Raw genomic sequence first — 25,962 nt, forward strand, 5'->3', positions numbered from 1 at the left:
CGTCGGCTCGTCTCTCGATATTTAACGTCGGAGCTCGACGGTCTTCCGCTCGGACATTTATAGACGCCGGCTCGTCTCTTGATATTTAACGTCGGAGCTCGACGGTCTTCCGCTCGGACGTTTATAGACGCCGGCTCTCGTCTCTTGATATTTAACGTCGGAGCTCGACGGTCTTCCGCTCGGACGTTTATAGACGCCGGCTCGTCTCTCGATATTTAACGTCGGAGCTCGACGGTCTTTTTCAAGGCTAACTTCAATACAGCCGGTCGGCGAAGATATTTGCCATCTTTATAATCTTGCTTCCTGCCTTACAAGGACATAGGCGACCGAAATGTGTATAAATTTACATTTAGCGCACCTTCCCCCAGCTTGGATATCGTACTCCCGGCCGAACGACTCGGGGTCTTCTTCGTCGAGCCTGTGGCTCGGCTAATTAACCTCCGGCTGAACGGTCCGGGGCCTTCGATATCGAGCGCTTGGCTCGGATAATTAACCTCCGGCCGAACGGCGCGGGGCCTTCGCTATCGAGCGTGCGGCTCGTACAATATACCTTCGGCCGAACGGCTCGGGGCCTTCGTTATCGAGCGCTTGGCTAGGATAATTAACCTCCGGTCGAACGGCGCGGGGCCTTCGCTATCGAACGTGCGGCTCGTACAATATACCTCCGGCCGATCGGCTCGGGGGCCTTCGTCCTCGGGCCTGTGGCTCGGATAATTAACCTCCGGTCGAACGGCGCGGGGCCTTCGCTATCGAGCGCTTGGCTCGGATAATTAACCTCCGGCCGAACGGCTCGGGGCCTTCGTTATTGAGCGCTTGGCTCGGATACTATACCTCCGGCCGAATGGCTCGGGGCCTTCGTCCTCGAGCCTGTGGCTCGGCTACTTAACCTCCGGCCGAACGGTCCGGGGCCTTCGATATCGAGCGCTTGGCTCGGATAATTAACCTCCGACCGAACGGTCCGGGGCCTTCGATATCGAGCGCTTGGCTCGGATACTATACCTCCGGCCGAATGGCTCGGGGCCTTCGTCCGTCGAGCGCTTGGCTCGGATATTATACCTCCGGCCGAACGGCTCGGGGCCTTCGTCCGTCGAGCGCTTGGCTCGGATATTATACCTCCGGCCGAATGGCTCGGGGCCTTCGTCCTCGAGCCTGTGGCTCGGCTACTTAACCTCCGGCCGAACGGCGAGGGGCCTTCGTCATCGAGCGCTTGGCTCGGATAATTAACCTCCGGCCGAACGGCTCGGGGCCTTCGTCATCGAGCGCTTGGCTCGGATAATTAACCTCCGGCCGAACGGTCCGGGGCCTTCGATATCGAGCGCTTGGCTCGGATAATTAACCTCCGGCCGAACGATCCGGGGCCTTCGATATCGAGCGTTTGGCTCGGATACTATATCTCCGGCCGAACGGCTCGGGGCCTTCGTCCTCGAGCCTGTGGCTCGGCTACTTAACCTCCGGCCAAACGGCGCGGGGCCTTCGCTATCGAGCGCTTGGCTCGGCTAATTAACCTCCGGCCGAACGGCTCGGGGCCTTCGTCATCGAGCGCTTGGCTCGGATAATTAACCTCCGGCCGAACGGTCCGGGGCCTTCGATATCGAGCGCTTGGCTCGGATAATTAACCTCCGGCCGAACGGTCCGGGGCCTTCGATATCGAGCGCTTGGCTCGGATATTATACCTCCGGCCGAATGGCTCGGGGCCTTCGTCCGTCGAGCGCTTGGCTCGGATATTATACCTCCGGCCGAACGGCTCGGGGCCTTCATCCGTCGAGCGCTTGGCTCGGATATTATACCTCCGGCCGAACGGCTCGGGGCCTTCGCTATCGAGCGCTTGGCTCGGCTAATTAACCTTCGGCCGAACGGCTCGGGGCCTTCGTCATCGAGCGCTTGGCTCGGATAATCAACCTCCGGCCGAACGGCCCGGGGCCTTCGATATCGAGCGCTTGGCTCGGATAATTAACCTCCGGCCGAACGGTCCGGGGCCTTCGATATCGAGCGCTTGGCTTGGATACTATACCTCCGGCCGAATGGCTCGGGGCCTTCGTCCGTCGAGCGCTTGGCTCGGATATTATACCTCCGGCCGAACGACTCGGGGCCTTCGCTTGAGGAACTGAAATTCTATGACCGAAATAAAATACAGCTTGAAAACTAACCTGCCGACCAGCAGAGGATCTGATTCAATTTCTCAACTCCCGAATACCCGTGGAGTGAGGATACGATGTACTCATCGAAACCCATCAAGGCCATGAGGATGGCAGAATTTTCCGGGTCGCCCGTCTTTGCGTTCCAAATAATGGGAACCCGAGCGGAGCTTCTCGATGACTTTGGAGGGGCCCGCTCAAGGAGTCTTCAACTTGCCCATCTCTTCCAACCGACTTTGCCTTTTTCCATACTAGGTTGCCGACCTGTAATGCCCTTGGGCAAGTGGTGCTTCCCCTTGACTGCCGACCGGACCTTTATCTCGGCCACATGTTGAGATATTTTCTGGTCGGAGGTGTACTTCCGCTCGGCCTAATGATGCTGTCGTCGCCTGTTGCTCGAGGCGTTCGGCTTGCGCCTTTTGTTTCTGCTACTCCATGGGCTTAGCTGCTCTTGCCTTGATTAGAGCGTCCAATCCCTCTTGAGAGAGTGCCACGGTGTGTGGTCGTCCAGCTTCGTCCATCTCTTCCACTCGGATGCAGGCGCGTTCCCACAGACGGCGCCAAATTGATCCTGTCCGAATGCTGAATCAACGGACGCTGGGCATGTGGCGCTCTCCGAGTCGATGACGTGGATCTCCGGCCGGTCGGACGATGCTCCGGCGAACCTACAAAGAAGTCGGGCCGGGAAGGGGCTCCCGGCGGCGACCCTCCGACGCTCAAGTCAGGCAAGCAGATGGTGGAAAAAGTAGCTCCAAAGGCCTTGAACGCGTACCTCCGGCGAAGTCTGCGACTCTTTATATAGAGCGGTGAAAGAGCTTCTACACGCCCACCGAGGCGCATACGTGTCCGCAGCCCATACCTCGGTATGTGTTTGTCAAAAAGCTTACCTGACGCCATACTGCAACAGTCCCATCACGCCTTTGATGGGACAACAGGACACCCCGTTGTCAGATTAGGAGTATGGCTTAGCCATACGACTTGACGGCTGTCAGCAGATGTTCCTGTCCCTATTTACCCACCGCCGGCCAGGATGCCCATCCGGCCGGCTAGACGAAGAGCGCCGTCCGGAAGGCTTTAATTCCCTGCGCCGCCGGGCGGCGCGCCCATTACGTCCTGCCTTCTCTTAGGCCTTCCGTTCGGTCATTATTTACTGTTTCATTGAGCGTCGGAACCCCGATCCCTGTCAGGGCGCCTTTTACTATCAGATGTTTACTGGCAGACCGGTCGGCTTGCCCTTTTCTCATGAGTCCGGTCGGCTCACCCTTCTTCGACGGACCACCTAGCCTTTGACTTCCACGTGGCGTTGACCCCTCAAAATGGGGGTCTCCTGTTCTAACCGCCGGATCACTAGGGTTCTTCGACGTCTCCAAATTGATTAGGCTCACTCCTAATCAATTGCCACGTAGGATATACCCATTCAACCTGTAGAATAACTCTTTTTTCAAACCCTAATTGATTGTCAAACATCTCAATCAATTCAGAGAGCCTTAATCAATTACCCAATCGATTTCGCAAGAATGCCTTAATCGATTAGCCCAATAGATTAAGACTTCTTAATCAATTGTCTCAATCGATTATTCATTCTCGTGATAAAATACTACCTAATCGATTGACCCAATAGTGGCTAAATCGATTGGGTCAATCTATTCAACCATATTTTCATGATTTCTCTTCACGAAGCTCCCAATTGATTAGAAATGCATCCTAATTGATTGGAGCGGCCTTAATTGATGAGACTCGGTCTAATCTATTGTCCTAATTGATTGTTTAACCCTAACTTGCTTGATCCAAGTCTAGGGTTCCATTACCCAACATCTCGTCAACTGTGACTTGTTGAGACTTTCTCACCAAATATAACCTTTGACCCACTTGGACTTTGTCAACTTCTCGTTGGACCCCTGATCACCAAGTGCAGTCCTTCTTGATTCACTTGGATTTTCCTCTTGCCTAACCGTAGTTAATACTTTTCTCTTGCTAGCGTGCGGTTCTCACTGATCCACTTGAACTTTCTTTTTCCTAACCACAGTTTGGACTTACTTTCCAACGTATGATCCTCCTTGACCCATTTGGACTTTCTTTCCTAACCGTAATTAGGGCTTTTCTTTACCAACATGCGATCCTCCTTGACATACTTGGACTTTACCTTCCCTAATCTCCATTTAGGATTTTACCCTTGCCTAATCCTTGAGTTATTACTTTGCCTTGTCTAACCTCTAGTTAGAACTTTATCAATCAAATATCCGATCCTTCGTAACCTACTTGACTTTCTTCTCACATATCGTCAAGTATCCGGTCTACCTTGACCTACTTGACCTTTTCAGATATTTTCTAAATATATTGTCTAAAGATCGAAACTCAAGCTCGAATTCACTCGAGCTTAGTCAAATTGGTCAACCTTAACCTGAAGACAATTGCACCAACAATCTCCCTACACCTAAATGGCTTAAGTGTAAGAAAAATAAATAAACTAAAAAAGGAAAAAATTGGGCGATGCACAATCGCACACAGGATCGCACTACGCGTCATCTTATATAAGTAGATGATCTGCTGGGCACCCTGCGTGCGCACCCTGCATGGGCGCTTGAGTGAATGTAGGGTGTCCGGAACTGATTTGGGCACCCCACATGCACTCAGGCGCACAGTGTAACCTTTCTTTCGCTCGCTCTCTCTCTCTATATTGTTTTGTTATCCTACACACTCAGCTATGGACAATTCGTGAGCACCTATTATTCATTTTTTTTAAGGTTTGGAGTTTAAGATTTAGGATTTAAGATTTAGAGTTTAGTGTTTAGGCTAAAGGAAATGATTTTTTTTAAAAAATTAATACTAGGTGCTCACGAGTTACTTGTAAACGAGTGTACAAGGTAACAAAACTCATAGTTTTGTTACTTTGCGCACCCATCTATGAACAACCCATGAGCACCTCGTTTTATTTATTTATTTTTTTTGAGAGTAAGACTTATGATGTATGATTTAGAATTTAGGGTTTGGATTAAAAGAAGTGTTTTTTTAAAATTAATATTAGGTGTTTATAGATTGCACATAATTGAGTGTATAGGGTAATAAAACTCTATATATATTTCTAGTTCCCACGGACTGATACAGTTGGTATTTGCATATGACATTGTTGTAATAGAGATCGATTTTCAGTATATTCAAAATATATCATGGGTTACTTGACCTCATACGAAGGGCCACCGTTCTAAATAAAATCTTTCGTGAATAACCTTAGAAGGGCTTCATAATGAGAGTTATCACCCTTAGTATTATGTATTTCCAAATGTAGTAGTAGATTTATATATACTTAAAGATAGGATCTAACTACTAATTTACAGTGGTCAAGCTATGAAACACAGATCGGACCGATTTAGCTGAACGATCAAATTTTATACCAATCTCAAGGGAAAAAAAACAAAAAGAATCGATTTTAAATACAGTGTTCTCCAAACAATTTCTGGCTTTTTCCCGTTTAATGCACTTGTATTTTGCCTTTAAGTATTTAAAATTAGTCGAGTAAAAATAAAAAAGATAAAAATGTCTTAATTATTTATATTGTCAGTAAAGTATATCTTTTAAAAATTATCAAAATAATATCCATCAATATTTTTTTATTCTTAATTAGGAAAATAAATTATTAACATGACAAATTTAGAATAATTTTAATTTGAAAAAAATTATAGATTAAATATTATTTTGATAATTTTTTAAAAAGATATCTTTTAACAATATAGATATTTAAAAACATTCTTTAATTGTTTATCAATTAAAAAAATATTATTTATTATTATTATTATTACCAAAAGCACACTGTATGTTTAAATAATATCAAAAGAACACATATATATTTTTTTAAAGAAATAATATCGTTATTTAGTGATGTTATAATAATTTTCATCAAAAATATTCTAGATTTAATTAATAATAATAAAATATTATAAAATTTATCTAATCAATATTTACTCTTTGCACCCCAGATTGCTCTTTATCACGACTCGCTGTGTTTGCTGCTGAAACTCGCGAGACCCGAGAAAGGACCGCAGCTCTCTGGCTTCCCATTGTTTTTCATTGAATACCTAACACTACACCTGTTCTGTGCTGCCTGCAACCAAAACGTCTTCTTCAAAGATCCAATTTTTTACTTGTTTGTTTGTCTCCTTGCTGTTGTTGTTTGGATTCCTTGGGCTGGAGATTCATTCATAGTTATATCGGAAGTAACGCCTTGCGGATTTCCACAAGGGGCACGGCATATTCCGCCATTTTCAGGTGATTTCTGACTCTCTATCTGCTGCTTGATTGAGGAAGAAAATGTGAATGCAGATCTTTTGCCCTTGTTTTGGGTGAAACTATTCGATGTTTATCTGAGATATTTAGCATTCAACGCTAAGATTTCATGCTTTTCTGCTAAATTTGTTTTCCTTTCTTCTCTGATTGTATTAGAATCTCTATTGAGGAAGAAAAGAAAATTTGTTTTCCTTCCTTGTCAAAGAAATTGCCATTTTACCACCTGTAGTTTGCCTACTTTTTAAAAATGTTCCTGTACTTTCAAAATTGTTATTTTATGCCGTAGAATTTAAAACTGAGCTATCGTATATACTACACGTGACAGAATATACTGCGAGTTGGTTTAAGAATAAGCTAAATCAACGAACAGGACATATTTAAAATTTTATTTACTCGAAAAAAGTTAATTTCCTTGTTAGTTGCTTTGCAGAATAGTTTGTGATGAAATTTATAATGGTGCAAGCTGATTTGAAAAATTAATGTGTGGCCTAAAAATTAAATATTTTGGCCACTTTGAGCTTTTCGATACCACTAATAAGTCATATTAGCTCGATTTTTTATGGTGTAAATTGATTTTAAAATCAACACTTTTAGCTAGTTTAAGGTTGTTAGCTCCACTTGAAAAATATACTAATATTTTTCATTCCAAAAAAATTATTTTAATAAAAATTCCATAGCAAACTTATTTACAAATCAACTTGCTGTACATTCTGTCATGTGCAAACTGTCAGCTTTGGTTAAAGTTAATGAATTATGAGACATTTCGATGAGAATTTCAAAGTATAAGTGGTAAAATGATAACTTTAAAAGTGCAGGAGGCATTTAGGAAAAGGCAGTAATCTATAAGGAGTAAAATGAAATTTTCTTTAAAGTAGAAACTTGCTTTTTTACACACTGACTATAGCTGTCGGCTACGAATTGTGTGTTGGAGTTTGAGTTAAAGTTCTTACTTTATTTGCTTCTGTGTTTAATCAGAAGGAAGTAGGAAAAGGAAAGAAAGGAATTACTTTATATATTGCTGGGATTCAAAGGAAGATAAAATGAAGAAATTGGACTGAATTAACTTCCCTTCCTTCTCAATGAGTAGGATTTTGTCCCCCTTTTCCTTTCTTTTCCTGCCTAGTTATGCACCATACTTATTATTAGATAATCATACATTTCAATGTTACAACTTACCACTTGGTTCTATAAACCTGATTTCGTACCCATCAAAATCTTTGGTACAGATAGATTTTCTCTTCCTGGCAAGTTGGATTAAATCAAACCTTTGCAAGGTATTTAAGTAAGATTTTCATTATCATGTAAGATTTTGATTTTTTCTAAGCCTATATCAGCCAAGTGACATGTAAAATTATACTCAAAAGCCCTTCAGTGTAACTGTATCGTTTCAGTTTGATCTCAGGTTTAGGAACTATTCCATACCAATTTTTTCAACCCATCTGAATAATTATTATCTAGCTATATTGGATTTGTGATGTTTTCTAGAAAAATTGTTGAACCAATTACGAAAGCAGGGTATATGTTGTGATGATAAATCTGTTTTGTTTTGTAGATGTTAAATGCTATATTATATGGTTGGATTTGCATGCTTGCTGTACTGATACCATTTAAAGCAGAAGCAGAGTTTGTAAATATTACATATGTCGAAAGTGGTGTAGCCAAAGCTGCAGGTGCAGGTGAGAGCATCTTGGATTTCCTCTTTATTTGTGTGCAGTTCACATCATTCAATCTGCCATCACATACGAGATCGAGCAGTTAGGTCTCATCTATTATTCACTATGATATATTTTTGTAGTATGTTTGGATGGAAGTCCCCCGGCTTATCATCTGTCTAGAGGTTCTGGATCAGGAAACAATAGTTGGTTGGTCCATTTTGAGGTATGTCATAACACCTTACGCTAATATTTATAAGACTACTAGCTAAAAGTATGCTTATCTGAATTAGAAAATTCCTTGGACTTCATACTTTACATTATCTTTGTATTTTGTAATGCCGTCATAATCTTGACTTCAAGTTAATAAAATAAGCATATAGACCAAACACAAAGTAGTCTTGTTCAGTAACAAGCAATGTTTTTTTGTAAGTAAATTTATCTTGTTATCAAAGGAATATTTTTCATTCTTGAGACCATAAAAGATACTCTTCTAATTTTCAGGGAGGAGGATGGTGCAACAATTTAACCACTTGTCTAGCACGAAAGAATACCCGTTTAGGCTCTTCCAAACAAATGGCTACACAACTTGCTTTTTCAGGCATCTTAAGCAATAGTCAAGCATTTAATCCAGGTACACAAGCAAGAAATTTTGTCTTATATGCTACTTGCTCTTGTTAGCATAGCAATATTTTTCATGTTTGCTGTAGTGGTTGTTTGCCTTTATTCAGCTTGAATATTTTTACTTCCTAATGTGCCTTGAAAATTTTGCACATGTTACTTGGTTATCTAAAATTTGCAGTATACTATTTTCTTTTTAGAAAAACTGTAAAGTATGTCGACACCTCACCCATTGCAAAAGTCCAGTCAATGCTTCTTCAACTTTTCTTTTAAGTGAAATCTAATTATCAAGGCATCCTTCCACGTTGGTCTTTGGTCGGAATTGTATGCTATTGTTTCAATGTTGAAACTCAGCATGATTAGTTTTGCACGGTGGATTGTGTACTAATAAAGAAACTTTTATAAGCTTAGATTAGCAATTTTAGATTCCTTCTTAAGCCTTAAAAGTTGATGAGTCAGTTTTTCTTATCTCAAAACTTTCCCTGAAAAGATCTGTCAGTAAAGCGTCCCTGACACAGTACCTTAATAGGCCGAACATATCTCTGAAGTGACAGTGGAAGCTTCCGCCATACGATCCTCTGTCTGACCATGTCTCTGTAGCACTAGCTCCCAAAAGGATGTCGAAAGATAGCCTGCTGTGTCTGCTGCTTGGTCGAGCAGAATAGCCGCTCAGTCGGAATTTCGCCGTCCGAGTGTTATCTGTTGCTGGGTTGAGCGGGATAGCCGCTCAGTCGGAATTCCTGTTCTGTTGTGGTGTTGAGCGGGATAGTTACTCGGCCGGAAGTCCACTGTCCGCGTACTCTGTTGCTCGGCCAAGCGGGATAGCCGCTCGGCCGGAAGTCCACTGTCCGTGTGCTTAGCTAATGTCGAGTCTGCTGCTAAGCCGAGCGGAAGAGCCGCTCGACCCGATTCCTGCATACTGCTCCCTTTGTCGTCCTCTTATTTGAGCGTCGGGTGTTGGGCTCATGGCCGAGTCAAAGGTGATATCGGATCGGGCCTTTCTCTTCTCGATCGGGATATGCTCGTCCGATCGGGAAATGACTCCTAAGTGTTGACCTCCTTGACTTTGACCTCTTTTGACCTCCACCGTGGCAGCAGGGTAGGGCCCCTCATCATCAGTGCATCACAAGCCTCCCCCTCAAGTCTAGTCGAACGAGGTTGTAAGTCCGACTGACTGGACAATTGTGTGAGCAGATTTCCTCCCGATCGACCTTCGACACTGTGTGGTTTCTGCTCGAGAGGCGACTTCACCCTGTCGGTCGGCTTGTTGAGGTTTGTTGTTCGGCTGTAGATAAGCTCCCCCATCTGATCGGCACAACGAAGGTTTGCACTTGTGAAATCTCTCCTTGGGATGTCTTGGGCGAGCGCGAGCCATGCTGATGTCACCCAGATTTTTGGGAAATCGTGCAAATCTCTGCGCATTAAGGTTGAGCGTGCTTCCATGCCATCATTAAATGTCGACCTGTGGCGAGGCTCCACGTGTTACGCCGGCTGCCGCCGTATGCCTGACGTGACAGGATATCTATGCGACGTTTGGCGGTTTGAAATCAACGGCTCGATCTTTGCCTAGGTTTCCATGACCTAGATCGGAGGCCTTGGTCGGCCGAGCCCGAGGCTTATAAGCCTGCAGCGTCGTCTTCTTCTCTACACTTCGCCTTCGTCGAGTGCTTCTGGTGACCTTTCTGCTCCTGCGCTTCATTCTCCGACGACACTCCGCCTGTGCCCCTGCTACGCTCCTCCTTTCCTGCTTCCCCGGTGACCTTTCTCCCGCTAGCCTTCTCCCAATCGCGTCTCTGCCTTCGATCTTTTTCGGCATTTCTTTTTGTTCCGGCGATATTCTAGTAGCTTTCTTTTCGCCTTTCTCGGTTTTGCAATGGCAAGTTCTTCGCAACCGCTTGTCTCTGTCCCTGGACTCTGGTACACATCCATGGAGTCTAGGTTTGATGGGGACGACGCTGAGAGCCTGCGAGATGTTTTTGAAATCCCTCCTGACTATCAGATCGTTCTGCCTTCTCCGTCCGATCGGCCCAATTCTCCACCGACCGACTGCTTTTGTTTCTTCGGAGACCAATTTATCGTCGGTCTGCGGTTCCCTATACATCCCTTTATTCCCGCAGTTTGTAAATATTTTCGCATTTCCCTTCCTCAACTTGTGCCGAACTCCTTTCGGCTGCTGTGCGAAGTCATCGTCATATTCCGTCTGCACGACATTCCTCTTACTTCCGGATCTTTCATTATTTTTACTACCTTAAATTGTTTGATCCGGGGACTTTCCTCTTCCAGTCTCGAGTCGGTTTAGTATTCTTCGACAAGATGCCAACCTCCAACAAGCACTGGAAAGAATATTTTTTCTTCATGCGCATTCCCGAGTGGCCAGACTTCCCGATCCACTGGCAGCTCGAAGTGGTGCCTCAGTCCCCTTTGAAAAGCTACAAGAGCCGATCGGACTACCTGAATGCAGCTTCGATGTTGGCCGGTCAGAAGTACGACATCCACAAGTTGTTGTTGGAAGGCGTCCTTTATATCTTCGGCTTAAGTCTGATCCGCACCCGGCTACCGACCAGCGTAGGTATGAAGCTTCTTTAATTCTTCCTTTGATGCTAACTGATTTCTCTTTCTATTTTGCAGCCGAAGTCATGTTGCGCGTGCGTCTGGTTGGCAAGGCAAAGCTTAAGGATGCTGCGATCAATGCGGTAGCTGTTGAAGAACTGATGAGCCGCGGCCTGAAGCCGGTTAGCTCACACGAAGATCCGCTTGGCGAGAGCGAGGAGACGTCCTCTGTGGTGGGCGAAGGGACGACCAGCCGGACTCCCAGTGTTGGGGCGGCTGAGGGTTCGCAACAACCTCTCGAGCGGCTGAAGTCCATCCATGTTGAGGGAGCGTCCGGCTCGGCGTCCTCAGGAGAGCCGCTGATCCGTCGAGAAAGGCGCGGCGCAGAGCCTTCGTCACGTTTCGCTTCCTCGGCAGTGAGGACCACCGAGCGGGTCGAGACTTCGACCACTATTCCAGAAACTGCGATCGCTACATCATCCGACCGAACTCCCTCATTAGCTGAGCTGTTGCAGGAAACCCTCGCCGCACCTCCGGTGGCCTTCATGTCGCCACCTTCGAAGCCCTCGAAGGTTCAAAAGTCTGACATTCGATCGACGTCCGCGTCTCGCCTATCGGGCCGGGCGCCCTCGACGCAATCGGCCTCGAGCGGCCAACGCCACATAACGACGATCCTTCATCTGCCCACCGAAGAATATAGCGAGCTGAGCGCTGGTTCTCGCGGCCTCGAGCACCAGATCATCATCCAAGGGTCGCTCGCTAAGATCTGGGTGGACGCACGAGCTCAGGCGACGATGATGCCTCCGGGTCTGCTTGCGAATAGCCACACCCAGATGCCCACTGGGGTAAATGTTCCCTTTATTATACCTTCTTACATTACCTTCGATCGGCGCTGACCTTTTCTTGCTCGTCCGCAGTACTGGTGGAGAACCTGGCCATGTGCCATAGGCTTGCATTTTTGGAGGAGGAAGTAAAGCAACTGAATGCGTCGAGCGACCAATCCTCCACTCAGGAGAAAACAGACGTCGAGGTGGCCAAGCTGCGGGCCGCTCTGGAGAGGCGCGACAAACTGCTTGACGTCGAACGAGCCAAGAGCGCCGGTCAGGCCACGATGCTGGAGCGGTTTAACAAGCAGGTTGCCACTTTTGACAATAAGATAGAATCGGCGAACGCGCGGAAGAACGGGGCCATCACCGACCTTGACGAGAAGAATAAAGAGGCTCGGGCCCTCACCCAAAAGCTCAAGGAGGACGAAGACTTTTTGGTGGTTGAGCGACACAGTCGGTCGGCCGAAGAAGCTACTCTTCGGGGCCAACTCGCCGATGAAGATAAGGAGCTGGCCACTGCCAAGGACGAACTGGAGGGCTCTCGAGCAACCCTGAGGATTTATCAAGATGCCGAGGCGAGTAGGTTTGACGCTATGACGCAAGCCTTCATCCGCTCGGATGCCTTCAACAACAAAGTCGCCGATCGGGCCCTCCGGCTGTTCGATCTGGCGATCGATGGGATGATCGATCAACTCCGCGAGGGAGACTATCTACCGGCAGCTCTGACAAGCAACATTATTAGCCGAGATAAGCTCACAGCCGCGCTGCCTTATGATGTCCTAGACTATATTGAGTGAGGTCGAGCGTTCCTGAGTGAGGTCGAGCGCCCCTGTAAGATGTGAAATTTTTGAAATTTAAATGCATACTTGTCCGTTTGGACAAGCTTTATTTCTTTGCATGTTTTTCAACTCCCTTTGATTATTTGCAAGTGCTCGCGACCTTGTTCATGATGATTCTATCAGCAGGTCGACTCCTCTGGTATCCAGAGTCCATGATTCCGTGATCTCCTGCTCGGCCATGGGAGTATTTTAAAGAATAGCGCTGAACGGTCACTATATTCTGAAGACTTCAAGCTTTTGAGTAGCCTGGGTTCACGGTCGGCCATTCATCGACGTTTGCCCACTCACTGAGCTTTCGAAAAACTGCTCGACCCCGAACGGGGGAGACAAGGAATCCCGTATGCTGGTCCGAGATCAGGGAAGGCCACTCGACCCCGAACGGGGGAGATATGAGATCCGATAAGCTGGTTCGAGACCGGTGAAGACTGCTCGACTTCTAGAGCCCATGACTCTAATATAACTCAAACCCGGCCGATCGGCGCGGGATTCTCTGGCTCAAAGGTTTATAGTCGCCGCTCGACTGTTGATGAAGACCCTGATTTTAGGTCACCGCTCGATCGTTTGTGTGGACTCGCGTTTAACATCGTCGCTCGACGGTTTGTCGTAGACTTGGGTTTAAGGTCGCCGCTCGACCGTCGATGGAGACAAGGGTTTAAGGTCGTCGCTCGACCGTCGATGGAGACAAAGGTTTAAGGTCGTCGCTCGACCGTCGATGGAGACAAAGGTTTAAGGTCGTCGCTCGACCGTCGATGGAGACAAGGGTTTAATGTCGCCGCTTGACGATTTGATGTAGATTCGTGTTTAACGTCGCCGCTCGACGATTTGATGTATACTCAGGTTTAAGGTCGTCGCTTGACTGTTGGTGGAGACATATTTCAAAAAGGCCTTCGCTTTTCATATTTTGCCCTACGTTCGGGAGACATACAAAAATACATAAATTCACTTGCGCACCTCTTATCCGACCCTATAAAGTTGGAGATGATTCGCGCTCTACAATCGTTCTGCCTTCTTCTCATGTTCCCGATCGACCGTAATTAATATGGTGACCTTCGTCCGGCTGGGATGATTCTGGACTTGAGGTTCTTCGTAGATCATCCCCCGAAGCTTTCTGATGACGACATTCACCTCCAAGCGCGGATTCTTCCGAATGCTTCTTACTTCGGTCTTGATCATCTCGACGTAGTATCGTCGAGCGGCTAGCTGATCGCCTCTGACTTCACCTACACGGTCGTTCACCGAGAACTTGATCTTTTGGCAATAGGTAGATACCATCGCTCGAAATTCATTAAGGGCCGGTCGGCTCAGGATGACGTTGTAGGCCGACTATGCACCCACAACGATGAAGTTTGTGGTCCTTGTTCTCCTCAGTGGCTCCTCTCCGAGCGAGACGGCCATACGCACCTGTCCGAGCTACAGTATTTCATTCTCCGTGAAGCCGTACAGCGGGGTCGTCATGGGCAGTAACTCACTCCGATCAATTTGTAATTGATCGAACGACGTCTTGAAAATAACGTTCACCGAACTCTCTGTATCAACAAAAGTTCGGTGAATAGAGTAATTAGCAATTATCGCCCGGATGATCAGCATGTCATCATGAGGGATCTCCACTCCATCCAAGTCGCTAGGGTTGAAGCTGATCTGGGGTCCTTCGACCTTCTCCTTGCTGCATCCCACGACGTGGATCTTCAACCGCCGAGCACACGACTTCCTGGCTAGGTTGGAATCACCGCCGGTCGGCTCACTGACGATCATGCCAATTTCTCCGCGAGCGGCATTGCTTCTGTTTTCTTCCTCCCGAGCGGAAGACCTATTTCGCTCGGCCAAGATTCTGGAGGGATCAGCGTTATCTCTCCGCTGCCGTTGATGGTGCCGCTCGACCGACCTTCTTTTGTCCTCTCTCTGCCTGGTGGATCGGTGCCGATCTCGCCGATCAGGAGATGGGGAGCGGTGACGATATCCTCTGGGGGCCGGTCGGCTTACGATCGGCGTCAGACCGTGACAATCATACGTGTTGTGCGTCGCTGACTAATGAAAAGAATAAAACATTGGTGTCTATACCTTGCCTCTTGACGCCTTCTACCGAGCGACGAACACATGTTGCACAGCATGCGTCCGGGCCTCCTGGTGTGGTCGTGCTGCCTTCGTTTTTGGCCCCTTGGGCGGTTGGTGACTACTTGTCAGACACCGCTCGGGTGCTAGTGTAGGCTCGGCCAACGCTTCTTTTTTCCTTGCCGTTTAGGCTTCTTTCACATTTATGTACTCGTTGGCCTTTCTGAGCAGGTGGTCGAAGTCCTTGGGTGGCTTCTTGATGACCGATTGGAAGAATTCTCCCTCGACGAGCCCCTGTATGAAGGCGTTCATCATGGTCTCGAATGAGACCGATGGGATGTCCATGGTCACCTTATTGAAGCGTTGGATGTAAGTTCGGAGTGTCTCCTTCGATCCTTTTTTTTTGATAAAAGGTAAATTATATATCATCAAAGAAAGGTGTACAATCTACATGTCCTAGGATATCCAATCGGCTCTGACGAAGTGTCAGATCCGGGTGGCTATCTGAGGTATGGCCTCTAAGGAGCCCATGTATATGTAATGTACTCTCACTGTATCATCTCCTCAAAATACATCGAATCGCAACTCACATGCAGTCTCACATGCCCTCACTATACCATTCTCCCAAATACAATCAACATCCTGCGCTCCACTGCACTAGTCTCTGAAGATACCAAGAAGGCGCCAATATCGCAGTGCTCAACCTCCCTGTACTTGGTCTCATTAGTCCCAGCACTATGCAATGTGTATCTCAGTGCTGTTCGCATCTAGTCTCCTCCGTCCCAGCACTATGCAATGAGTAGTCGGGTGTTGTCCGCATCCAACATCTCAATCGTACAAGGCCCACCAGTATCTGCATCTAGAGTGTATCCGATCCTGGTCGCAGCTCATCCTCAACACCTCTACTGGCATCCTGTCTGTAGCAACCGTCCGTAAGGGCATCCGCCTGCTGTAGTGTGCAGTCCATCGCCTGTATGGTGACGCTACTAATCCACATGAGGTCACGAGGTCACCCATACCAAGGATATCATTCGCAAAGTGTCGTTGCTCCACTTTTAGCAAGTGATCAACTATCAACGGATTTGTCGTGTTATTACCGCGAGCCGTTTGCTGCGGACTAGATAGATCTTTCTGGTCGATCAATGAGCCCTCTTGGGCTTTTTGGCAAAGCCCCAGCCATCAACGGATTTGGTGTTGTCCTTACCGCGAGCCATTTGCTGCGGACTAGATAGATCATTATGGTAGATCTATTCACCATCCTCACCCATGCCTCACCCCCCATGCCCCGCTCAATGACCAAAATACAAGCTACACCGCCCTCACTCTCAATTTGTCCCCTCTCTGTACATGCTCTCTCTATGCCTATATGGTATCTCTCACACTCATACATGAGTAGCCCCACCTCACTTTCTCAATTTGTGAGGCCCGCACCATCTCACACTTGCTCTACCACCCACTGTGCTGCTCGCATGTGCCCCCTTCAATCCTTGCTTCATGGAGAAGAGGCCGACGCTCGTCTTCTGATAGCATTGGCTGCTAGCGAACTTGTGTAAGAAGGTAGCTCGGAAGTCTTTGAAGCTGCGTATATATCCATCCGGTAGTCTTCGGAACCATCTATGCGCCGACTCGGAGAGGGTGGTGAGGAACACTCGACACTTCACCCGATCTGTGTACTGGTGAAGTGTGGCCGCAGTGTCAAACTTATCCAGATGATCGTCTGGATCAGTCGACCCGTTGTACTCTCCGATCAACAATGGAGTATAATGCCTTGGCAGGGGGTCTTGCAAGATTTCCTCGGAGAACTGTCGGTTGATCCGTTCGGGCAACGCGGTGCCCCGGGGCGCCTTGCCTTTTCGTGCGTCCTGAACAGGAGCGTCATCCAAGGATGATCCCCTCTCTTGGTTCGCCTGGGCTATCTCTGAGGGGGTTTGGAATAGGGCGCGATGGAAGGGGATTGGCGCGGGCGGCGCTTCCCCTAGCGTGCCGGTCAGCCTTCTATTCTGTCCCCATATAGAGAGTTGCTCCGCTTGGTCTTCGTGCCCCGCTCGTCCTGCTGTCGATGTCGCGGGTTGCGGCGCTAGCCGATCGGCGAACGCTTGTTGTTGTTGCTCGATCATTTTTGTCGCTCGGGCTTGCACGAGCATCTCCAGCTCCTTTTGAGTGAGCGTCACGGTGGTGAGCCGTCCAACATCCTCTATCTTCTCGGCTCGGATGCAGGTGACGTTCCCACAGACGGTGTCAAATATGATCCTGTCTGAAAGTCGATGAGATGTGGCGCTCCCGCTGACCTCCTATAGACTTCGCTCTGACCTGCAACACAAGTGGCGTCAGTGCTGAGCCAGGGAATGGGTCCTGGCGATGACCTTCCGACGCTCAAGTCAGTCTCCGGCGAAGAAGAAGCAAAGAGCGGAGCAACAAGAAGACTGTAGCGCAATAGTAAAATATTGCATATCTTCGCCGATGCTTGGAACCCTCTTTATATAGAGCTCCGGTAGCGCGCGTGCATGCTTCCCAAGATGAGCACGCATCTCAAAGCTTTCCCTGAAAAGACTTGCCAGTAAAACGTCCCTGACATAGTACCTTAACAGGCTGAACATATCTCTGAAATGACAGTGGAAGGTTCTGCCGTACAATCCTCTGTCTGACCATACCGCCTGTCAGCGACACTAGCTCCCAAAAGGATGTCGAAAGATAGCCTGCTTCTGTTTCTTGGACGAGCAGAATAGCTGCTCGATCGGAATTCCGTCGTCTGAGTGTTATCTGTTGCTGGGTCTAGCCGGATAGCCGCTCGGCCGGAATTCCACTCCACCTGTTCTGTTGCGGTGCCGAGCGGGATAGCCGTTCGGTCGGAAGTCCACTATTCGCGTACTCTGCTGGGCCGAGCGGGATAACCGCTCGACTGGAAGTCCACTGTCCGCGTGCTCGGCTGATGTCGAGTCTGCTGCTAGGCCGAGCGGAAGAGCCGCTCGGCCTGGTTCTTGCATACTGCTCCCTTTGTCGTCCTCTTATTTGAGCGTCGCGTGCTCGACTCATGGCCATATCAAAGGTGATATCGGATCGGGCCTTTCTCTTTTCGATCGGGATATGCTCGTCCGATCGACAAATGACTCCTAAGCGTTGACCACCTTGACTTTGACCTCCTTTGACCTCCATCGTGGTAGCAGGGTCGAGCCCCTTTGCTGGTTGCTACACTTGGATTCCGTTCTGTTCCCCTGTACAAAAATTTATACAAGCACAGAACTTAACTACTCATGCGCTCTATTGAAGTTAAATTTGGATTGCAAACGATGCTTAACATTATTAACCCAAGTTACTCTTCAGAAGTTAAACTTGGATTGGAAACGATACTTAACATTTTTACTCTAAGTTTAACCGATGTGATCTACCTAAGTTAAACCATATTACAAAAGATGATTAAACATTTATTTCAAAGGTTGGCTTCCAGGTTAAACATGGCGAGACACTAGGTCTTCTTGGGTATGGGATCATCCACCACTTCCTAGACAAAGTCTTTCAAAGAAATTCGATGTTTAAACTTCTTACAGTAACCTTCGGTTTAATTAAAGAGACCTCAATAGGAGCACAAGATTGAAACATGAAATTGAAACACAAAATCGATAACATAAAACCGATAGCCTAAAATCGATAGCCTCTTGTGTTGGTATTTCAGGATCCAATCAAAGAATATGAACTAATTATGATGCGGAAACTTATAATTAGTTATACCTTTCTTTGAAGATTTAATAACCTCTCGATCTTCTATTGTATTCCTCTCCTCCTCTTGGACATCGTGTGGGTGACGATTTACCAAGATGAAATCCACCCAAACCTTCTTCGTCCTTCCAAGCTTTCGGCCACCAAGGGATGTCATAACTAGAGAGCTTCCTTTCTCTTCTTCTTCACCTCTAAGTATCCGGCCACCAAAAGAACTCCAAGCTTGATGCCGCCTGCCACAAGGAAGAAGAAGAGAAGAAGATGATGAAGGGGTCGGTCACCAAGGAAGGGAAGAGGAGAATAGAAGATGTGTTAAACCATAAGGCACCACCTCCTCTTCTTTTATAATCTTTGGTGAATGCAAAAAATGAAAGTTTTAAAAAAAAATTAAAATTTCCTTTAATTTCTTTATCATTGCTGGCCAAAACCCTCTTCATCAAACAAGGAAAGATTTTAAACAAAAATTAAAAACTCTTTTTTAAAATCCTTTTTGTGAATAACTATGAAAGGAATGTTTTATAAAATTAAAATATCTCTTTTAAATCCTTTTGTGGATGTCTATAAAAGAAAAGATTTCAATAATTAAAATCTCTCTTTTAAATCCCTTTTATGAATCTCTATAAAAGGAAAGATTTAACAAGATAAAAACTCCTTTTATTTCCTTTTGTGACCAATCTAAAAAGGAAAGTTTTATAATTAAAATCATCCTTTTAAATCCTTTTTATGGATCTTTATAAAAGAAAAGATTTTACAAAAAATAAAACTTCCTTTTCTATGTGTGGCCGACCCCTTGCTTGGGCACTAAGGAAGGCTTGGTCGGCCCTAGTTTGGGCTCCAAGCTTGGCTTGGCCGACCCCTTGCTTGGACACCAAGCAAGGCTTGGCTGGCCTTAGCTTAGGCTTAATAAGTTAGGTTTTGGGTGGATATAAGACTTTATATAAGAGACTACAATAGGGACCTAGAGGAGGAATTGACTTTAGTCTCCCGATGAGCTTGAGCTTCCCGTATTCGCCCCGAACACTCAACTCAAGTTTATCAATAATAACTCATACCACTAAAGAGTTATTATTGAACTACCGCACCATTCCCAAATTATATTATGTGCTCCTTCTTATCATGAATGCGTTAAACTCCCTGTATTTAAGATTATCTAATGTCCATTAATTAAATGAGTTACTGACACTCACTTAATTAATATCTAGCTCCAACAGTAGTACCACTCAACTTTATTGTCATGCCGGACTAAGTTCACCATCAGGGTTTACATGACAACCCTTATGAGTTCCTCAAGGGGGCATCATCAACCTAGATAACTAGGACATAGTTTCTTTTTATAATCAACAACACACCATATAAATAATATTATTTCTCAACTTATCGGCCTATTGATTTAATGAGCTAAATCTCACCCTTTGATAAATTAAAGAAATAAATACTAAATATATGTGTTTGTCATTATATCGGGATTAAGAGTATGTATTTCCATAATAACAGAGGTCCTGTTCTTTCATGCAATCAGTATAAAAGAATAACTTTAAATGGTCATGCTCAATACACTCAGAGTGTACTAGTGTAATTTTATAGTCAAGATAAACTAATACTAAATCACACTACGACCGTTCCAATGGTTTGTCCCTATCCATTTTGGTCGTGAGCTACTATTTATAATTTATAAGGAACTGATAACATGATCTTCTGTGTGACACCACACACCATGTTATCTACAATATAAATTAAATGAACAACTACATTTAACATAAATGAAGATATTTGACCAATGTGATTCTTATTTCAAAATAAATATTTATATAAAAAATTAGGCTTTTAGTATACATTCTGACAATCTCCCACTTATACTAAAAGACTATGCTGCCATACATCTCATTCCCATCCCCTCAACATACCCATCAAAAGCTCTCGTCGGAAGGGCCTTAGTGAAAAGGTCTACCAGGTTATCTACTGATGCAATCTTGGCGACAACAACTTCTCCTCGCTTTACGATGTCTCGTATCAGGTGGTACTTGCGTTCAATGTCTTTACTTGCCTTATGGGCTTGTGGTTCCTTCGAGTTTGCTACTGCACCACTATTATCACAATAAACCATGATAATTTTGGGCAAACCAGGAATCACATCTAAGTCCATCAAAAAGTTCATGAGCCATACAACTTCTTTGGCTGCCTCAGAAGCTGCTATATACTCAGCTTCCATGGTGGAGTTTGAAACACACTTCTGCTTAACACTCCTCCATGCTATGACTCTACCTCCCAAAGTAAACACATAACCTGAGGTTGACTTACTATTATCCTTATCTGATTGGAAGTCAAAATTCGTGTATCCTACAGGGAGCAAGTCATAATGTTCCTAGTCCTTCTTAGGTACTTTAATATATGCTTTATGGCAGTCCAATGTTCCTGTCCTGAATTACTTTGATATCTGCTAACCATGCCTACGACAAAACAGATATCTGGTCTCGTACATAGCATTGTATACATTAGGCTTCCTACAGCCGAAGCATAAGGTACTGCCTTCATCTCCTCTATTTCTTTTGGTGTCTTAGGAGACATCTCTTTAGATAAAGGTACTCCATGCCGAAAAGGTAAGAAACCTTTCTTGGAGTTCTGCATACTAAAACGAGCAAGGATAGTATCGATGTATGAAGCTTGGGATAAGCATAACATCTTTTTCTTGCGATCCCTTATTACTTTGATCCCAAGAATATGCCTACATTCTCTCAAGTCCTTCATATCAAACTGTTTGGACAACCATACCCTTACGTCTGATAATACTTTGACATTGTTGCCAATGAGCAAAATATCATCTACGTATAGTACAAGAAATACCACCACGTTTCCGTCATTCTTCTTGTATACACAAGACTCATCCGAACACTGAATAAATCCATAAGACTGGATCACTTCATTAAACCGGATGTTCCAAGATCTTGAAGCTTGCTTTAGTCCATAAATAGACCGATTGAGCTTACATACGAGATGCTCTTTGCCCTTTGCAATGAATTCCTCTGGTTGCTTCATATGGATGTTTTCTTCAAGACTTCCATTAAAGAAAGCTGTCTTGACATCCATTTGCCAAATCTCATAATCCATATGAGCAACAATAGATAAAAGAATCCGGATAGACTTAAGCATGACTACCGGTGAAAAAGTTTTCTCATAATCGATTCCCACTTTCTGAGTATATCCTTTCGCAATAAGCCTTGCTTTAAAAGTTTCTACCTTCCCGTACGCCCCTCTTTTCCTTTTGTATACCCACTTACATCCAATGACTTTTATACCATTTGGTGGTTCTACTAGCTCCCAGACTTTATTAGAATGCATAGATTCTATTTCAGAGTTCATTGCACTTTGCCAAGATGTTGCATCTTTATCTTGGAGTGCTTCGTCATATGTCGAGGGATCAGGTTCATGTTTACCAGGGATCAAGTCTGAAGACTCTCCTAAAAACATGAATCTATCAGGTTGCCTAACAACCCTCCCACTACGACGAGACACTACCTGTAATTGTGCATCATTTGTGACACGTGTTACAGTTTCTTGTGGTATCTCATCTTGTATTGTTGGTACTAGATTAGACGTGTCCTCTCTTACTTCTTCAAAATAATTTTACTCATGGGTTTGTGGTTCATTACATAGTTCTCTTCTAAAAATCGGGCATTAGTGCTAACAATGACCTTATGATCTTTAGGACCATAAAACAAACCACCTTTCGTTCCTTTAGGATATCCCACAAACAAGCGGACTTCTGTACGAGATTTCAACTTATCAGCATCTCCTTTCAGCACATATGCTAGACTAATCCAAATCCGAACATGTCTTAAACTAGGCTTACGCCCATTCCACAATTCTGTGAGAGTAGAGGATACTGATTTAGAAGGTACCAAGTTCAGACTGTATGCTGTCGTTTCTAGAGCATATCTCTAAAACGAATTTGGTAATTCAGAATAACTCATCATCGATCTAACCATTTCCATAAGAGTCCTATTCCTTCGTTCCGCCACACCATTCTGTTGGGGTGTACCAGGTGCAGACAATTGAGATTGAATCCCAGCCTCTGATAGGTAATTCCTAAACTCTCCCGAGAGGTACTCACCACCACAATCAGATCGTAGTGTCTTGATACTTTTACCATGATGCTTCTTCACATCAGCCTTGTATTCTTTGAACTTATCAAAGCACTCAGACTTGCGGCGCATTAAGTAAATGTTCCCATATCTCGAATAGTCATCTATAAAAGAGATAAAATATTCGAAACCACCTCTTACCTGGATAGTCATAGGTCCACACAAATTAGAATAAACTAATTCCAACACATCTTTGGCTGTATACCCCTTTGCCTTAAAAGGCCTCTTGGTCATTTTCCCTTCCAAGCAAGACTCGCAGGTTGGAAAGTTTTCCAACTATTATGGCTTCATCCAATGCTGTCCTCCGTATGCCACCAACCCTAGCTGCCGCCAAAGGGTTTACGTCGTTGCGTCCATCATACTTACTTTTCCGCTGCGCCTCCGGTGCTCAATCAGTACCACGCCTCGCAAGGATACGATCCGCGACAAAAATAAAATTTTACATTTATTGATCCTATATTCCACGAAGGAATGTACATGTAATCTAGATCGAACAGAATATAAAATCCTAATAACTAATACAACTCCTGTTGTATTTAATATATACAATTATGCACACACATAAAATGCCCTCGACATGTCCGAGGGTCTAATCACACACAAAACACAATAGGGCCATAATAGTTGGATTTAGGATGCCTGCAATCACAGAGTTAGTCTATTTGCACATCCTACTATTATCCTGTCTAAATTATGTATGACTTGTGCATAATTAAACTGAAAATCAAACAAGCTAATTGACTGGATCCGATGCCATTGGATCAACATCGACAAGTATTCCGAACAACACCATCATGACAAAGAAACCCAAGTGGGTGTACAATTATGCAGATTTTTACCTACATAACTCATATTGTAAAGTATAATACAAAATATAATTTTTCCAGCTCAAAGTCAAGTTGCCACTTCTACTCTACAGATCTTTGCTTATAAATGCCGCTATCAGATCACAAACAATTTATGTTCTACTTTTCTTTTCTGACATCTTCTGTGCAAACTGTTGACATTCAGATTTCTACAACTGGAACAGAGTCAAGATTCGTTATTGTGATGGCTCATCGTTCACGGGGGATGTAGAGAAAGTAGATCCTGTGAGTCAGATTGACCTTCCATCTGCTGCTACAATAATGTACTTTGGAAGGATACCATTCATGTTACATATTGAAGCAAGATCACAAGTTTGGGCTTTATATAAATTAATTCGTTTTTGAATTTACTAGGTCACCAATCTTCACTACAGAGGAGCCAGGGTATGGCGTGCCGTTATGGAAGATCTACTTGTTCAAGGAATGAGTGAGGCTGAAAACGTATGCTTCTAGGTGCTAATTTGGTTATGGAAAAACATTGGTGACGCAGTCAGTATTGCAGGCACTTCTTTCTGGTTGTTCAGCTGGAGGATTGGCTTCAATACTACACTGTGACAGCTTTCGGGACTTTCTACCAGAAAGTGCCAAGGTCAAATGCCTTTCAGATGCTGGTTATTTCATAAATGTGTAAGCTGTGCATTCTTGTCGAATCAAAAAACACACCAAGGAAAATTCTACTTGACCAAGTTCAGCAAAAGATTCATTAATTGTGCCATTTGACAGGAAGGATATTACTGGAACTGAACATATCAAGACCTTCTACAATGATGTGGTTACAACACATGTATGATTTTGCTGCAACTACTTAATAGACAAATATTCTATATGTAAATTCAAAACACTTTTGTTTGTAATGTTCATAAATGGTTGTTCATGTTTTTAAGGGATCAGCAAAGAATTTGCCTCACTGTTCTTCAACAACAGAACCTGGACTGGCAAGTAGTTTTGAAGTTTGCATTGTAAACTTTCTCTTTTTTCCTTTCCGACTAATGATAACTCTACATAATACAGTGTTTCTTCCCTCAATACATGGCTCAAGGAGTCGATACACAGCTGTTTATTCTAAATGCAGCTTACGATACATGGCAGGTATGTACTAAAAACTGACTTGTGTGCCTTGGTAGAGTAGTAATGGATCATAGTATATTTTACATGGTTTCGGTACCCACTTCAGATAAGGAATATTTTGGTATATGGAAATGCTGATCCTCAGGGAACTTGGAAGGCCTGCAAGCTTGATATAAATCAATGCTCTGCAGCTCAACTTGAAATCATTCAAGGTGAACTAGTCATGTTCCTTAGTAGGCATTAAAATAAATGTCTAACGATATCTTTCATAGTAGTATTTTTGTTTTTCACGCCACAGGGTACAGAATGGACTTCTTGAATGCATTGAATGGATTAGGCAATTTAAGCTCGAGAGGTCTGTTCATAAACTCCTGCTTTGTCCACTGCCAGTCGGAGATACAAGAGACATGGTTTGCTGCTGACTCTCCTATGCTTAACAAGACAGTAATTTCCCTAAACCGTCCGATTGATATACACTCGTTGCGTTTATTGTCTATCTTGTCTTATGGGTATTGTACTTGTCCAGCGAATTGCGACGGCAGTTGCAGATTGGTTCTACGATCGAAGATCCATCATAAAGATCGATTGCCCCTACCCATGCGATTCAACTTGTCACAACAATGTCTCTCCTGACGAGGTGTCAGAAGGATAGCAATTTGTTTCGCATCCGGCAAGTTTCATTCTCATATCCAAGCTCATTCAGAAGGAATGCTAAGTAACTTTGTCCCCGAGTAGAATAAGCGCATTGCATTCTAAATTGCTGTTGCTTTGCAATTTATCATTCATTCATTTACATAACTGTAAAAGAATGACATTTCTAACAATAAAGCCGAAGAAAATTAACTTACAAAATGCATCGTTCTCTCATCTTCATGATACTCGAGAGACCCTTACCGATCATCTCATTGTCTTCATTATGAGTAAGATCCTTGAGATCTTCTTGATCTTTCATATCAACTTATCTTAGAGGTGCATAATCCTCTTTGATAAATTTTAAAGTCTGTAGTCATTATCTACGTGTGACCTAGAGGTCACGGGTTTGAATGTGAAAAATAACTTCTTGGTAGTAAATTTTTAAAAATATTTTCTTAAGTGACTTCTATCTTTTCATCGAAGAAAATTTGACTACATAAAAACTTTATTTGGCAATTTATTGTACACACGATGATATGATATCTGTCTTCAGGCACGATGTAATGGTACGGTGCTTGGTGGATTTTC

At 44.7% G+C, this 25,962-nt stretch overlaps 1 protein-coding gene across 1 annotated transcript; it reads left to right on the forward strand.

The window, feature by feature from the left end:
* Window positions 1–6,125: 6,125 nt before the first annotated feature.
* On the forward strand, window positions 6,126–25,568 carry LOC122020575 (pectin acetylesterase 8-like). The gene is made up of 13 exons (XM_042578550.1): window positions 6,126–6,398; window positions 7,969–8,092; window positions 8,212–8,294; window positions 8,573–8,702; window positions 23,819–23,898; window positions 24,028–24,114; window positions 24,176–24,300; window positions 24,397–24,457; window positions 24,558–24,608; window positions 24,685–24,762; window positions 24,848–24,953; window positions 25,040–25,185; window positions 25,268–25,568. The coding sequence occupies exons 2-13, from the start codon at window positions 7,969–7,971 to the stop codon at window positions 25,391–25,393; spliced, it is 1,197 nt and encodes a 398-aa protein (XP_042434484.1). The 5' UTR covers window positions 6,126–6,398; the 3' UTR covers window positions 25,394–25,568.
* The last annotated feature ends 394 nt before the right edge of the window (window positions 25,569–25,962 follow it).

The sequence above is a fragment of the Zingiber officinale genome, chromosome 9A (assembly GCF_018446385.1).
Source record: "Zingiber officinale cultivar Zhangliang chromosome 9A, Zo_v1.1, whole genome shotgun sequence".
NCBI lineage: Eukaryota > Viridiplantae > Streptophyta > Magnoliopsida > Zingiberales > Zingiberaceae > Zingiber > Zingiber officinale.